Consider the following 16,744-nt stretch of genomic DNA (forward strand, 5'->3'; position numbering starts at 1 on the left):
AATTTCTCCATTGTTGCATCAATAACGTATATTCTATTCTATTCTATTCTATTTTTATGCATTCATGTTTTAATTTGACTATATCCGTGATATTTTAGACAATCTAATTGAAATTATTTAAGTTTTAGGTGAAAAATAAATTAAACACAGATCTCACAATAAAACACAGAAATTGGTAAAAAGTAAACAGATTCCATAGAGCCCTTGTGATTAAATAAATGAATAAATAAATAAAGACAAGCAGTGTGGGCATAAAGTTTAGATTCAATCTAAAATTAAACTTTAAATTTACACTGAAAAAAATAAAATAAATAAAAAAAATTTAACACAAAAAGTTTGTTTTTGCTCCTATGGGCTGAACTCAATGATATGAACCATTTTCTGATATACAAAAGACCCAATTGTCTACATCTGTTGGTGAACACTCCCCCTTGCTGAGTTAATCCAGCCCACGTCACCGTTAGACAGCTCTAGTGTGTGTGTGTGTGTGTGTGTGTGTTGGTCCACACAGCCAAATATCACAAAGATACCATTTAGACTTTTCGGGCTCCAAAATAGTTTCATCTCTTTGATTTCTTACTTTAACATGAAATAATTGTTCATCTATGGGAACAGCCTAGAACAGGCACACTGTTAGAGACCTAAAACTAAGATTTTCACATTTGTGTTGCAACATTATTAAATTAGGTTTCTCATATGCAGACTCAAGATCTTTGATTGTCATTGCACAGGTTTGCAGCAAAATTGCGTTCGTGCTCGCTAAAGACAGTTCACACAAGTGCTTGTGAGAAAAGTGGAAAATTAGTAGTTTTATAAATGGCAAAAGACATGAAAACAGAAGATTTACAGTTGTGTGATTCTGCCGTTTGCAGAATTTGCCAACTGTAAGACGTGTTAACGCTGAGTTTGGTTTGAACGTGATGCTGATGACAGAGCTGTCACCAACTATTTTTGAAAAACTTTCATTAAAATTTGAAAAAGTGTCCAACAATCAAAGGGAAGTTCCTAAAAAGTATTTTCCTGCACAGAAACCAGACGCATGAAGGAGGTTCCAGTACATACAGGTGCTCTTGGTCCGGGCCTGTTTGGATGGCTCGCTGGGCTCGCCGGTCCCGACTCTGTTGCTGGCTAGAACTCGAAACTCGTACTCCACCCAAGGGTTCAGGTCTATCACTGTAGCTGTCAGCTGTTGGCCTCCGACCACCTCAGGAACTGGCAGGAAACACACATCACGTCACTCTTAACAAACGCTCTGAGTGTGTATGATTTATATGAATGTGCCAGCTGATCTAGCAACCAGGACAAAAGGCTGTGAAATAAATGATAAATCCTGTGTGATTCTGTTCAAACTATAGCATGTAATTTACCCAAAACAAACACAGCTTTTAAATCCCTACAAGGGGACACAATATTATCAAAAACGGCCACTATTTCTCCCTCAGCTCCACATCGCTCTGCTCTTTTATTCTAAATAAATGACAGAGGCGTAGCAAGTCAGTGAGGCCAGACAACCTACCCAGATAAAAGGGTCTGTAATTTGTAATGAAAAAGAAACTATCAGTAGTTAAAGAAGCACGGTGCAGACTAAAAGCACGTCATTCCAGTAGCGCGTGAATGGTAAGGGTCCCATTAAAGAGAATGTGCTCTGTAACCACACTATCATATTACAGCCCTGGCAACACGCTGCATCATCAGGAAGAGATCCACGTCTCAGCGCTCCCACGAGTCCAATAATATAGCGGTCGATGGTCCCAGCGCTTTTGTGTGCCATTTGGTGCTGGAGTCAAAATTACATCTCCAATATTTTCACGGGCGATGTGGAATGAAGAGCAGCCCCGTCCTCGTGACTGGAGGAGGCCACGGCCGGTGGGAGAGAGCTTACCTGTGGTGACAGCCTGCCACCCCAGGGAGAACGGTGTCCTGGCCTGGATGGTGTGGGCCATAATTGGACTGTGATTATCAGAACCAGGCCTCCAGGACAGAGAGGCGGTGGTATCAGTAATTTCTTCTACATGGATGCTGGTGGGGGGCCCTGGGGGACCTGATAGATGGTATAGCCAGGCAGGGAGGAGAGAGAGAGAGATGGGGAGACAGAGAGTAGCAGAGGGAATGTAAATGAGGAGGAGATGGTGAGACAGGCAGAGTGTTTTTAGCTCCAGAGGCAACAGCAGCAAAGTCGGTCCACTTGGGAGCTAAATGGTCTAATTAGACTGAACACGTTCATCAAATACAGAAATTATTACTTGGCAAAGATTTCAGTCCTTTTTTCTTCATCTCTAGATAAATGATGCAGGAGTTCACGTCCACTCATCGTGGGCATGAGTACCATTTAACCCGACCTTCTGATGGATTAGAACTGTTTGTTGTCCAGAGAGGAACGATGCAAAAAAAGCTTCAACAGTCCGGGTCTCCTCCACACGGGCACTGGCAGACACATGCATTCATCCAGATCAGAGAAGATTAGAGAACATGTTGCTCATAGCTTCTCTCTTCAGCTGAATGGGGTTGTTTGACACCACCCACTGGTTTGACTGAAGATTAGACCAAAGTGAAACTCCCAAAAACTCAACAGAGCTTTGGGTTTACACACGCTTTGAAAGTCTTCCAAACAACTTCAGCTTCCATGATCATCAGATCACACGGTTGTAGGTCAGTATAAAGCTGTTTGGAGCAGTGAAAACGTTTCCAAAACCTGAAAGAAGACCCAGGCCTCAAATGAAAGGAACATTTCAGGAACAATCCAAGAATCGGGACAGGAACTGGAACTGGCTGGAGGACCCGTGTCTCGGACCAGATTACAATCACCATGGAGCAGGGGCGGGGTTAGGCCTGGCTACTTGGGCTGAAGCCCCGGATGTTTCATGGAAAGTCCCGGATCTAAATCGTGGAAGTAGCATGCAGTACCAAAGTCCAACAGAGAGGGAGCAGCTGGCAGTAGTTTGTGTACAGCCTGCCTGAGCCTCCACCACTGAAGAAGAAGCCCTTCAGCAGCCGGCTTCTTCTACAGTCTCTGCCTGAAACGCATGAGTGAAGATGGACATAAGGACGTTTTTTAGACCAAAAGTACGGCGACAGAACCCCAGCTTTGATGAGACTGGTGCTGACTCAGGTTTGTGAGTCTTATTTGAAAATATTTGTTGTGCTGCTGGTTTGCCTAAAGTTAGCTTACTATCAGGTAAAGTTGTTGGAGAAAGAAAGGGAATATTTACTATCATCTCACACTAAACACTAACAGGAACAATACTCTGCCCTGAATATGCTTAATATGGAGCTTCAGATTAAACATTATGTGGTACAAGACACATATATGATGTTGACTAGTGCGTGTCACGTGTGTGTGTGTGTGTGTGTGTGTGCGCGCGTGTGTGTGTGTTAAGCCCCGGATCTTCTTCAGTCCTAAATCCGCCCCTGCCATGGAGTGAGAAGGTAGTGACTAAAACAAAACCTGCTCCAAAGGAGACACCTTCAAACTCACTTTCTCGCATGGACAAGCAAAGTCTTCGGAACAAACGTTTTAGGGCGAGACGAGAAAAAGGCTGAGGTGAGGCTTTCAGGTGAGGTTTGAACTCTGTTGCTACCATGAAGCATGGCGGTGGCAGCATCATACTGTGGTCCCCACAGAGTGAATATGGAGGACTACCATCACGTTCTTCAAGATGATTGAAACTTGGACACGTGGTGTTCCAACACGACGATGACCCAAAAACACACGTCAGATCTGGCTTCTGATTGGATAAATCCGTGAATGGCCTTACTAAAGACCTCAACCTTGCTGAAAGGCTCTGGGCTTAAAAGTAACAAGTGCCATCAAATCAAGTGCTTCAGCTGAATTATTGTTTCACACAACTTTCATGACATTTCAAGTGACATTGGCATTGATGCCCATGCTGAGTGGATGTAAACGTCTGATCACAACGTGCCTTCATGGACCTCTTCCTCAGCGTAAACCTGGCCAGATAACGATGAGACAACTTACCTCGGACAACCAGGTCTGCAGCGATGGAAATGCTGTCCACCTTGGTTTGGACGGCACATGTGTACTTCCCCGCATGCCTCAGCTGGATGTTTCGAATCATAATGTCTCCTGCAGAATGCTGCTGTCATTCAGCACACACACACACACACACACACACACACACACACACACACACACACACACACACACACACACACACACACACACACACACACACACACACACACACACACACAGCAAACAGGCAGCCATAAGAAACGTGCCAGCCCTCCAGCTGTTGTAATTCAAAAACAATCCAGACGTTTTCAGCCTCACGGGGGAAAATCAAAAAAAAAAAAAGTGTGTCCTGATAAATACCCCCCTCCCCCCATCCTTCCATCAGGTTTTCCCGTCACCTTCCAAACAGGACACAGATGCAGCACTCTGTGGATCTATTCGATCAGTGTAATTACAGAACTGAACCTGCTCTAACAGTTTGACTGGGACTGTACAATGTAATATGGAGCAGCCTAATGGCCAGTCTTATAGTTGGTTCTTTAAGAGAGCCTTTCATTCTGTCCCTAATTGCTCCGCCCGCTCCTAGATGATCATTTCATCAGGGTCGACCCGAGCATCCTCTGTAATATATTGAAGACGGGTGGAAGCTGTGGCACTGAGGCTGCGGGATTTCTGAGCAGCGGCCGGGAGCCTAATCAATGAAAGTGGAGATGAACGGCAATTTATTAGGCAGAGGAGACTTTAAATCATGCTCCAAAAAAAAAAACAAAAAAAACAGCTAAATCATAGCAGAAACTCTGAAACATGCCAGTGCTCATTTTCCTTCCTCATTCCTACAGTCTTGAGAACAGAGCCTTGCATATGAGACACTGCAGGTCTGTTAACGTAACCGTCGGCTGCCTGAGAGCGGCTGCAGCGTATGCAAATGTAGGTTTAAAATTAACCAGAGGCAGCAATTTTCTGTCCATAAATAAAATACTCGATACAAACATTCCTTCTGCACTGCAGCTGAATTTATTATGACCCCGCTGAAAGAACCAGCCAGTGGCTCAATGAATCTTCAGTCACCCCAACCTTTATTCATCGAAATCTGAGAAGCGGGCTGAAAAATAAATCAGTGTCTTTTATGTGGCGGGTTCCTGTCAGAGAACCGAAGTACAAATAAATGAGGAATTCTCAGCAAACCCTGGTGAAGTTGGGTTTGTAATCATCCTTTAAGATTAGCGCCTCTTCTGACAACAAATGGGTCATAGGAAAAGGAGGATTATTTTAGGATGTCACTCGGAGATGTTCGCTCTTCTGCAGGTTTAAATTGTAATAAGGAAGAGCTCACAGGTCAGCAGAAGGCGGCTGTGAGAAAGAAACGGGTGGAAAATGAGATTAGCTAGTGTCCTTGTTAGCTCAGTCGGAAACATTTGCATTCTGCATGCAGGAAGCTAGCTTAAAAACAACAAAAAGCTCAAACTGTGATAAATCTGTCATCGCTTTAAGAAATACTTTGATTTATATCATTTATATAAACTTTTATGACCCAGAAAGACACAAAGGGAAGGCTAAGAGTATGCAAAGGAGGTATAGCGGGCCTTAAATGTTCCAGTGGTACATTTTTAGTGCAGGCGGCGATCAAACGTTGGCTGACCAACTGCAGCCAAGGACGAGGAAGTATGCCACATGCATACAGTTGAGTTTTGACCTTCGATCTTGCTAACTTACTTTGCTTGCTTGTCATTTTTAGCGGAAACGTTTCCAAAATGTCTCAACTTGTGATGGCTTTCAATGTCAAACTGTGTTGCTGGAAAAAGGAAATTTCTCCAGTCGTTTGGAAGAATTTCCATTCAATTTCACAGAATCCACGAGTCACGAGGTGTGTGAACATTTTTGGCAACCGAGTTCCAAACACCACGAGGGTAAGCTGCAACACTCTCAGACATATTAGGACATTTTGTGAAACTGCAACGAGTCACGAGTCACAACTGCCTCCGTGAGCGGGGCGAACTGACATCTGACAATTTGAGCACTTTCTCACAATTTTGTGTTTCCAGCTTGTCGCTCAGCATGAGCCCAGTGGGCTACTGGTTTTATAGGTGAGAAGCCATAGCTAACCTAGCATGATCACAGTCTCACAAGACGTGTAGAAAAACTCATCCACATATGGTGGCATGTACGTGGCAGAGATCTTGAGTCACCCTGGTAAACATTTCAGTGCTCAAGCTGTAATAATGCGTAGACTTCTATCTCTGACCATGTTGGTCTTCATGGAAATAGAAAACTAAGAGATAGATGGCTTGTCTTGGTAAATGGCCTGTAATTGTATGGCACCTTCTTAGGGTTCTACAACCCCCCAAGGCGCTTCACAACACAATCGGTCATTCACCCATTCACACGCTGGTGGGGATGAGCTACGATGTAGCCACAGCTGCCCCGGGGTGCACTGGCAGAGGCGAGGCCTGCCAAGCACAGGTGCCACCGCTCCCTCCGACCACCACCAAGGAGCCCAAGGACACAACAGCAGCATTCTCTGGTTGGAGCCGGGATTGAGCCTGCAACCTTCCGATTACTGGACAACCAGCTCTGCCTCCTGAGCGACTGCTGTCCCAGTAGATATGAACGCTGACCAATGTTGTGTGGGAAGGGGAGGCATGCAAGGCAGCAGATTAATCCCATCTATAAAACACATTTGTCACCAAGTGTACAGCGGAGACCAAAAACACGCAGCAGGTGTCGGCATTTTTGATCCGGATGTTTCAGTCATCCTCTTTAGAGCAGCGGAAGCTGCTTCTCATAACATAACAACTTTGTAAAACACTGTTTTAGTTGAAGCTTTGTCACCAGATTAGAATATTTTAGGTATTCTCATCATTTCCGTTAGGGTTAGGGATTTATATTTGACTAATCAAATGTCAAATCAAAGTGTCTTCTGCAGAATTCCTTCTTCCAGTAGATGAGGCAGCATTTAGAAAGGTTTGATGAGCCGGATTAGGGGTGTGTGACATTTGAAGATGATCTAAAGCATAGAGATTATAGAATCTGTAGGGTTTTGTCAGAAGGAAAAACCGTGGAGTGTTTCCACCTAGACCCTTTTAGATGTAACACTAAGAACCTGATCACTTTAGAGATTATCCAAAGAAATGCTCGTTTTCTCACCTGATGATTCTCACTCGCTGTAAGTTGGTGATTTGCATCATGTCTGTTAATTGCTGGCTGCGATGACACGTTAGCATTGCTAGCACCTGTTAGCATAAGGCTGCTGACGGTGTTTGTTAAAATGCCACTGCCTTGTCTTGCAGCAGCATAATCTGCTGTGCCATGAAAACGCCGCATAGTTTCGTGCTGTTCAGGGGTAATAATGAGATGTGACTGATTTTACTGTTAAGTGTTGCTTTGGAGCAAATGATGTTGATATGTTAGTTATTTTTTTCACACATTATTTTTAGCCCACCAGTGTTTTGCAGAAGGGATGTGACACCACATGCATGACAACACTGCACACAGTGACTCAGACCTGTTTAGTTATTTATGTCAGGTCTGGATTTGTAGACGTGTCCTGTGGCTGCACTGGTTAAAACCTGTACATTTGTAAAAAGGGTCTAAAATAACGATGGGAACTTCAATGAAATAAAAATGCAAATGCTTCCTTAAAATCCATGCAAGTGTTTGGACTGTAAGAGAACTCTTGTCTATGCTGCTCCCACACTATGACTGCGTGTTTCCTTAAATCAAGGCCTCATAGCCTCTCTGCTTTTCTGGAACCATAGAAGATGTGTAGGGAACTTACCCCTCCTACTTTTTCAAAGAATCCACCATGGTTCCCGAAGTGGATGAGCTGCTCATTGAAGAACCAGGTGAACTTGAGCTCCAGAGATGGATCGTGGCTCACTTGGCAGGGTAGGACCACGCTCTCCCCAACGGTGACGTCTAGCGTAGCGGGCTGGGTGGTGATGATGGTCGGCTCTGAAACACACATCAATATTCAGGCACGTCTGATCAAGCACCCCTCTTTTCCAGGGAAGAGAAAGGCTGTGGAAAAAGCCAAGTCTTCCATCATTCTTATGGACATGTCAGGTGCGGCTTAATGGAAGGATATGCAGGACAGAGCACATGGCAAACTATGCCGCAAAGCTACAATAACTGGAATTAGTTTTGACCTGTGGGGACTCTGAGACGTTTCTCTCCTAAATCTGAGAAGCATCCATGTGTTGCTCAGGTGGGAACTGTGCTCCGTCAGCCTGAAATTCCCACAATACTCTGCTAGGAAAACAGTAACCAGCCATCCCCACCACTCCCCTTTCAAGCCTGCAGTACATTATATTGACGTTGCAAGGGAACAAAGCAAGTGTCCCTTACCCGCACTCGAGTGTGAGCGGGGGGTGTGGGGGGGCTGCTGGAAGGACATGAGAGAGGCGAGACGAGAGGGTGAGGCTTTGTTCTCAGAGTGTGCAACACCTGTCTCCCTCTTGGGGGTGCTGTGATTACTTGGTTGAAATTGCCACTCTGAGCACACGGACTAAATTAAGTGTGGCAAATGATCCCTGGGCAGGCATAGATTCATGTAGAAAGTGCCGGCAGTGCAGTCTTCATCCACAGTGAATTCAATACCTTCATTACACACACGCACGCACGCACACACACACGCACGCACGCACACACACGCACACAGTAGTACCATGTGATCTATTCCAGTCGTTTTCTGATTTCAAGGCAAACGACCGCTGGTAGGTGTTCTCTCCATAAAGGCACGTCCTGCAGGTCTGGTCCTCTATTGCAGGGGCTAAATTGGAAACGATGGTGCTGCTGCAAAAATGTAACGCAGACGAGCTACTCAAGTGTGTGCTCTGACTCTGAACGCTGACTGCACATAAAAAAATACACCTGAAAGGGTAACAAATATGTTTCCTTTGAAAATGTATTAGGGATGATCTTGCTGCATTTTCCTAGAGAGACAGTTGATGAAGATGATGTGATGAGAAAGAAAGAGAAGAAAATAAAGAGAGAGGAAGATGAGGTAGAGAAACTTCAATGGATCTCATAGAGAATGGACTGCTCTGTCCATGTTGTATGGAAAACTGCATATTTCTTGACAGATTGGCAGAACTGCCTCATTTCTGACACAAACTCCTCTCCTCGTGGCTCGTCCTGTCTGGTCTCTCATTGCATCGGGGATTTTCTTCTGACAATGGTGGTGGTAACAGTCTCCCTTATTACCCTCCTCTGTCATCATTTGTGACAGATTATACAGACAACCCAGGCCGGTTATACAAGCAACACACCAGGCTCTTGAGCATAATTTGATTCATTTCCATCCTGTATAATGCCTTGTTACCTGCTGCCACGGTAAACGAGAAGGTAGTGAAAAACTCACTTAGCAGGGTCAGGATGAGAGTAGACAGGCAGCCTGCTAGTGCACTCAGACTGTGTGGCACCTCGGGAAAGTGCTAAGGTGGGTCAAACGTTTCACTTCATCGTTGCATATAGAAAATAGCGTTTTCCTCATAATTTCCCGTTTATGATGATATATTAGAGCCATGCACTCAGAAGGAATAGATGAGGGAGATTTCTTTTTCCTGGACAGTTTAAATGTTGAAAAACGGGCTTCGTGTTGAAATATGTAAAACAAAGAAGTTATTTTAAGATTACATGAGAAACAACAACTAAACCAGAAATGCATCAAAAAGGATGATGATGATGTCAATAATGATTGTTGTATTTATTTTCAGCAGTATCCTCACTCCGTTTTAGAGGACTTTTGCAGTCAGAAGGGAACAGTTTAGGTTTATTTGAACTTTACACATTAAAAATACAGTGTTTATTTTCCCTGGCGATAGAGGGCAGTGCATACCTAAATCATTGCAAGCAAGCTGTATTTTTGTGTTGAAGTAAGACCTTACCAACGGATGGCCCTAAAGGGTCAAAAATCACTGGGAGCGCAATTTCTGAATGAGTACTTTGTCAGATCATTTAACCTCCAGCAAAGTGACAAAAACATCAAACTCCCTTTCATCACTGGCAACGAGTAAAGTGATAAATATGTAAAATAACAACGTTTACAAATGACAAAAGTTTTGTAACTGTTACAAACCAGTAAATGCATTTTGTCCTTATGGGGTCCCGCAGAAGGAAACATTAGTGACCTGATTGTTACATATGTTCCTAAAAGAGCACTTTGCTGTCAGACAGCAGGTTTACTGGTGGTTCCCAGAATATCTAAAAACAGGATGGGAGGCAGATATTTTAGTTATCAGGCTCCTCTCTTGTGGAAACAGCTCCCAATTTTAGTCCGTGAGGCAGACACCTTGTCTACTTTTAAGACTAGGCTTAAAACATTTTTATTTGATAGGGCTTATGGTTAAAATCTGATCTTAGCCCAGATCTGGACAAGTGGGGGAGAAGAGGGAGGTGGAGTGCACAGTCGGTAAAGACGGCTCTCCCTTGCCCTGCCTCCAACATGCCTCCATCTAAAAGACTAGGTTATCCAGATTTTTCTTTAAACATCTTTGGTATGTTCTTACTTACCGTGTCCAGTTTCTAATTCAATTTTTAGATCTTTTTTATAACACAGAAAAGTTGTTTTTACCTTGCTGACAGTTTTGTTTGCTGACTGCAAAACTTCCTCAGAGCTGACATATTTACATATATGCATGTATGTGTACACACACACACACACACACACACACACACACACATATATATATATATATATATATGTGTGTGTGTGTACACATACATACATATATACATATATGTATGTATGTGTACAAACACACACACACATATATATATATATATATATGTGTACACACACACACATATATATATATATATATAAATATATATATATATATATATATATATATATATATATATATATATATATATATATATGTGTGTGTGTGTGTGTTTGTACACATACATACATATATGTATATATGTATGTATGTGTACACATGTGTGTACACATACATACATATATACATATATGTATGTATGTGTACACACACACACACACATATATATATATATATAAATATATATATATATATATATATATATATATATATGTGTGTGTGTGTGTGTGTGTTTGTACACATACATACATATATGTATATATGTATGTATGTGTACACACACACACACACATATATATATCTATCTATCTATATATATCTATCTATCTATCTATCTATCTATCTATCTATCTATCTATCTATCTATCTATCTATCTATCTATCTATCTATCTATATATATATATATATATATATATATATATATATATATATATATATATATATATGTTAATATATTATTTTTTCTAAAACCCAACTTACCTGTGCTTGTAAATAAAGTCACCTAAACCTGATAACTCCATCGACATTATGGAGAGGTTGTGTGTGTGTGTATGTGTGTGTGTGTGAAAATGGCATCTTTAATATTCATACAGCTCCCCTCTGATTGGCTGACATGAATGTACACTCTTCTCCTGCCTCTGTTTGCTCTTCTTTCATGGGTAAGCGTGTTACCTCCACAAATATGACAAATAAAAGTGTATTTCAATTTAAATTAATTAAAAAAACATTTTTTGGGGCTAACTGTCAGTCATGAGCTCTTCGAGTCATCCTTACTTCCCTTCCCATTACGGCTCTTCTTTTTTTTCCGTGTCCTGTCCGGCTGTGAAGCAAACAGAATTGGTGTCTGAATACTGGTGACAAGCCTTACAGATTTACTCTCAGGCGGAGCATCAAATGAACAAGAGTCTGCCTCTAGACTTGCATAAAGAGAGAAGAAAAAAAAAACAACAAAAAACGAAAACAAAAAACAAACAAAAAAATGGGACACAACAACAATACAACAAGATCAAGCTATCACTGCATCAACCTGACGAGGAAATATAAAATCAACATTGTTTTACTGAACAATCACACGATAATAAATCACAGTGCATTTAGTGCCAGCCACAGCCAACATGTGTTGAACGTGCCCAAGTCCATACTTATGAGAGCATCATGTGAGCACCTGTATGTGTACACACGCTTGTGTATGTAAGGTTTCTCTATAGGTGCGTCCAATAGTGTGAGGGGCCACAGATCTGCCCCCTAAAGATGTGCAGGAGACGGAGGGAGCTCCAAGTCCCAGAGATCTAGGAGCTGCCCCAGAGCGCAGGAACTCCTGGGAGACTGCGAGCAGAAAAGCCCCCGCCCCCCTCGAGAGGGGCAGAGGATTGCCCCGGGGGGCCACAACCAGCAGCCGGCAGAGTCCCGGGAGATATCGGCGGCAAGCCCACAGGCCCGCCCGCATCCTCGCGACCCGGAGCCCAGGGGTGACCACCCTCGCCGGGGACCCAGCAGAGCCCAGAGACCCAGACCCAAACCAGGAAGCCACCAGGATTTGTCAGGCAGATGCCAAAAATCTTAAACTCCCTGACCCAGGAGCCAGGACCCAGGCAGACCAAGGCACCACACCCCACACCAGGTGTGGCAGGGAGAGGGGAGACGAAGATCTATATCATCAAAAGAAGTCCCAGAAGAAGGGAGGAGTCAAAGGCCCCACCTGACATATACAGTCATACACAAACACAGTCACACACTCCCTCCCTCATGCTCACACATACACATACAACCAAAGACTTACAAAAATGCACGCCTGACACCCACTCATGCTCCCCATACACACCCTATTCACTCTGGTCCCGGTATTGCTGCACATGGGGTACAACCATCACCGGTTACCAGAGTTTGACCCTTTCTGCTGGGGTGTTGATGAGCAACATGTGCTGAGCACAGCAACCCACCACCCCAGACCCCAACCAGACGGCCAGATCTCCCTCCTAGCCTCCAGCCCCAGGAAGCCAAGCAACAACAGAGGTGTGCTAAGACCCCTAGTCTCCCTCCGCCTGCTCCAATATGGTGTTAGTGAGTGCTGATGAGGTGTATTCCATGGCTGTGGTGAGCGGGCAGTGCAGGCATCATCTGGCCTATGCCAGCTGATGCCACCACACCACCCCACTTGCACCCACAGCCCTCGGTGTCTAAGTGCAGTTTTAAATTAACGTACACTCTTCTCCTGCCTCTGTTTGCTCTTCTTTCATGGGTAAGTGTGTTACCTCCACAAATATGACAAATAAAAGTTTATTTAAATTAAAATGAATTAAAAAAACATTTTTGGGTCTAACTGTCAGTCATGAGCTCTTCGAGTCTTCCTAACTTCCCTTCCCATTACGGCTCTTCTGCCAAAAAGATACATTTCTTTAGCTCTGCTTGTTAGTTAAATCCAAAACATCAATGACCTCTTCATTTCAAAAGTAATAAATTATGCGTAGCAACCTCCGCTCAGAGGCTGACAGAATTATGGTCATCACTTCAAGAGATCTCAGCAACAAGAAGGTGAAGATTTAAACAAACAGCTGACGGATGTGTTTTCTGGATAAGGAGACAGAGGTACGATAAAGAAAAACAGAATCGGACACAAGTCTAGAGGTGAAAACTCAACGTCTCAAGACACCACTTGAATACCATTATGGCTCAGTCCAAAGCTCTCTAGCAGCCTCCAGAGGAATCGTATGATACCCCAGACACCCAACGTATGCTAAAGAATGATTTAGATAACTTCCTGACAATGGTGCACAGTGGGAACTCTCTGGGAGCAATGGATACATCATGAGTGGCTGGAAAACGGTTCCAGCTGACGGATCTAAATAACTCCCAGCTCCTCGATGAGATGCTCTGACAAGCCTCATGTGGCCAGTTTCACCAGTCCTCCCACAAACATTATGAATAACTCTCTGCTGCTGTAATGGTCTTCAGCTGTACTTATGCATAACTGCGTAATCTTTCAGAGTGCAGCCTCACTGTTTCCATACAAGAGGAGACGTCAGGGTGTGTGGCAGAAAAGAAGAGCTAGTAAAAGAAAGAGACAACACAGGTCCTTCACAACTACAGTGGCGACCTGATCATTTCAGAATGACACAAACATTGTTGTCTTCTGCTAGAATGCAGAAGAGTGATCAGATGAAATAATTAGAGACTTTCTTTGACGTGAAAACAAACGTAAAACCAATTTTGGTTGTGCTTGTGAGGAAAAAAAAGTTCCATGACTGTTGGAGATTGGCGGAGACTAGATAGAGCTCTCCAAAGAGATATTTTATGTTGTTATGGAGGGTATGGAGACATAAATGAGCATTAAGTAAGAATGACGTCCTGTGGTCAAATCTAGGTATTGCAGCACATATTTAACACAAACCAGTGACTCCCCTACCTCACTCGGGAGTTTCGTGGCTGCAGATCAGCACCAGAAGACACGTAGAGAAACACATTTCACTATAATAACGAGTTGTTGGTAGCTCAAAAGTTTTTTTTATAATTTTTCTAATTCACCGTTAGCATGTTAGCTCAATGTTAGCCTCTAGCCTACTTTAGCCAATATGAAGAGTAAAATAAAAAGATGTTGTGGCTTCTTAGGGGTACAAGAGATAACATCTGCTTACACTCATTAACATACTGTCCACAACTCTGGAGCGGTTTACTGGCTGGTGTTGATTTATGGATGCTGGAGCAGCAGCGCTAGCTGGTGCAGCCTCTGCAACAACAGTAAACAGTAACTTCGTCCCTCTTTGGCTTTTTTGAAAACAGAAAAACTGACAACCCCCAGCTGGTTGAGAAGAAAATCTGTTTCAGTGTAACCTTCCCTCTAACACGATTGAGACGCGAGACATGTTTGGCATCTTGGTGACAAAGCCCTTCAGTCTGTTATTACTCATTTCTCTGCAAACGTGGTAACTACTAAGAAATGATCATACTCATGATAATCATCCACCATTACCAAAGAGCATGCTTTTCCCAGTCCAACGCTGATTTTGTTCAAAGCCAGTCAAAGGTTTCACTCACTAGCAAAGAAAATCTTGTCAGCTGCAGGTCGACACATGAGTGTGTCTGTACGGTATTCATCGTGTGTTCAGCAGCACATCTGTAGCAGCCTGCTGGTGATTACTGACAGATGGCTGCTCATTATTTTCCTATGTGGCTGTCAGGAATCACACATCGCATTAATTTCACATCGTTGCTGCCATTCAACGTGGATGGCAGAGCTCCCCTGGAAAGCAACAACTAGAACTCAGTAATGGATTGTGTGACATTTGGATCCATTTCTCCCCTATGAAAGAGAGCAGGGTGTAAACTAACCAAACGATCTTCTGTCTTCAAAAGACAGAAAAGAGCAAACTGCAACAAGCCGTGCCATTTCTCCTACTAAGCTGCATGGCCCTTAAAGCTGTATTCTTGCTTTTTGCGTTTAGTTGTGAAACTAAAAGGTCCGAGCCCTGCTGGAGGCGCCGTGAGACCGGACTGGGCTAAATGCAAACAGCTGCATGCCGACGTACGTCATTTAATGAATAAAGATTTAATGTGTTGCCTGTTTTACCATCAGAAAACCCTAAAACCAAAATGAGTTGTAGCGTTGTTAATCTACCTAACTATTTAACGCTGTTTGCTATCAGCTTTGCTAAATCCTGAGAAAGATCAAACGACTTGGCAAATGAAACATATTATATATAAATATATCCACGGATATTTATATAATCGATAGAAGTTCATACACCAACTGGCTTGGTCTATATTTAATCAAAAATTAATATTTAATTTAAGAGATTAAAATTAATAGCAAAAGTTTATTTATTAAATCAGAAGATTTAAAGAAATCTTTGCTCGTTCAGTGATCAATATACACAACTCTGTGTTTTATTCAAAGAAGAGTCAGGTTTAAAAAGTTAAGAATTTATTACTAACAATTTAAAGATGACAATTTAAAAGACAATTCATAAATGACAACTAATAAAAGCTTTGATGTTAAAACTTGGTATTAAAGCAACCTGTGTCTGGATGAAAGCTAAAATGAAATGTGTGTGATTGGATGTGTGAATGTAGGTCTCAGAAGGTTTCTATCAGAGAGAAAATGCATTCTGGGTGAAAGAATTTGTTTTGCAGCTGAGCTAAGTTATTTCTTAAAGAAACAGGCATACGCACGCAATCTGTCGGAAGTGTCTACCTCACCCAGTTAGGAGACCCCCTTCTTGGATCCGAGATGTCAGGAGGAGATGATGACCTCCAAGCACGAGGTGGGTAGAAGAACCGTAGTGCGACCAAATCGGTCCTGAGATGTCTCCGGGTCACAACGACTGATGAAACTGGTTGCGTCTCAAAAATCAATAACTCTGAAGGAGTTTTGCATAGCTTGTTGCAGATGGCAAGCTTAGTAGTAGAGGTTTCGAGCGGCCGACCCGATCCTCTGGGACTCTCGTTGCCATGGAGAGATTTTGGTGAGTTCAAGAACTGAACTTGAACTGAGGAGTTTTGGTTTTAACAACTCAGAACACGCCCTCTCAGAGATAGAAAGCTTTGTTGTTATGGAGCAAAGACATGAGTGCAGTTACCTTTAACCTGATTTCAGTGTCCTGCATGGTGTGTATAAGTGCACATGACCTTCTGTCACTGATCAACATTACTGATTATCATAAATGATAATAATTATTAACCAAAGAATAATAATTCATTTCAGTAATTAAATACATTTATAATGAACCGTGATGATTATTTATGAACCTTGTAATAAGACAGTGAAAAGAGTTTATTAAAAATGATTCTTTTAAATCTTGAAGTGTCCTTCGTCTTGTGGATGGAACAGCAGTCAGATTAAGGCAGTCAGATTAAGGATGGTTTACAGCAGACTTTGTGTCTCCTGTGATGGATAATCTGTAAATAGAAGTACAGCCAGTACAGCTTGACCTA

At 42.8% G+C, this 16,744-nt stretch overlaps 1 protein-coding gene across 2 annotated transcripts in view; it reads right to left on the minus strand.

The window, feature by feature from the left end:
- Nucleotides 1-16,744, minus strand: part of cntn4 (contactin 4) — a 322,925-nt gene that overhangs the window by 10,825 nt on the left and 295,356 nt on the right. Inside the window, exons 13-16 of one of the 2 annotated variants that reach the window (XM_054748366.2) lie at nucleotides 7,749-7,924; nucleotides 3,977-4,094; nucleotides 1,883-2,041; nucleotides 1,063-1,212 (exon numbers count right to left, since the gene is read on the minus strand). In XM_054748366.2, coding sequence (XP_054604341.2) covers nucleotides 1,063-1,212; nucleotides 1,883-2,041; nucleotides 3,977-4,094; nucleotides 7,749-7,924 — 603 coding nt within the window. Of the gene's footprint in view, nucleotides 1-1,062; nucleotides 1,213-1,882; nucleotides 2,042-3,976; nucleotides 4,098-7,748; nucleotides 7,925-16,744 lie in introns of both variants that reach the window. The other variant, XM_054748364.2, reaches the window with a different exon arrangement.

Source organism: Nothobranchius furzeri, chromosome 3 (assembly GCF_043380555.1).
Source record: "Nothobranchius furzeri strain GRZ-AD chromosome 3, NfurGRZ-RIMD1, whole genome shotgun sequence".
Classification (NCBI taxonomy): Eukaryota; Metazoa; Chordata; class Actinopteri; order Cyprinodontiformes; family Nothobranchiidae; genus Nothobranchius; species Nothobranchius furzeri.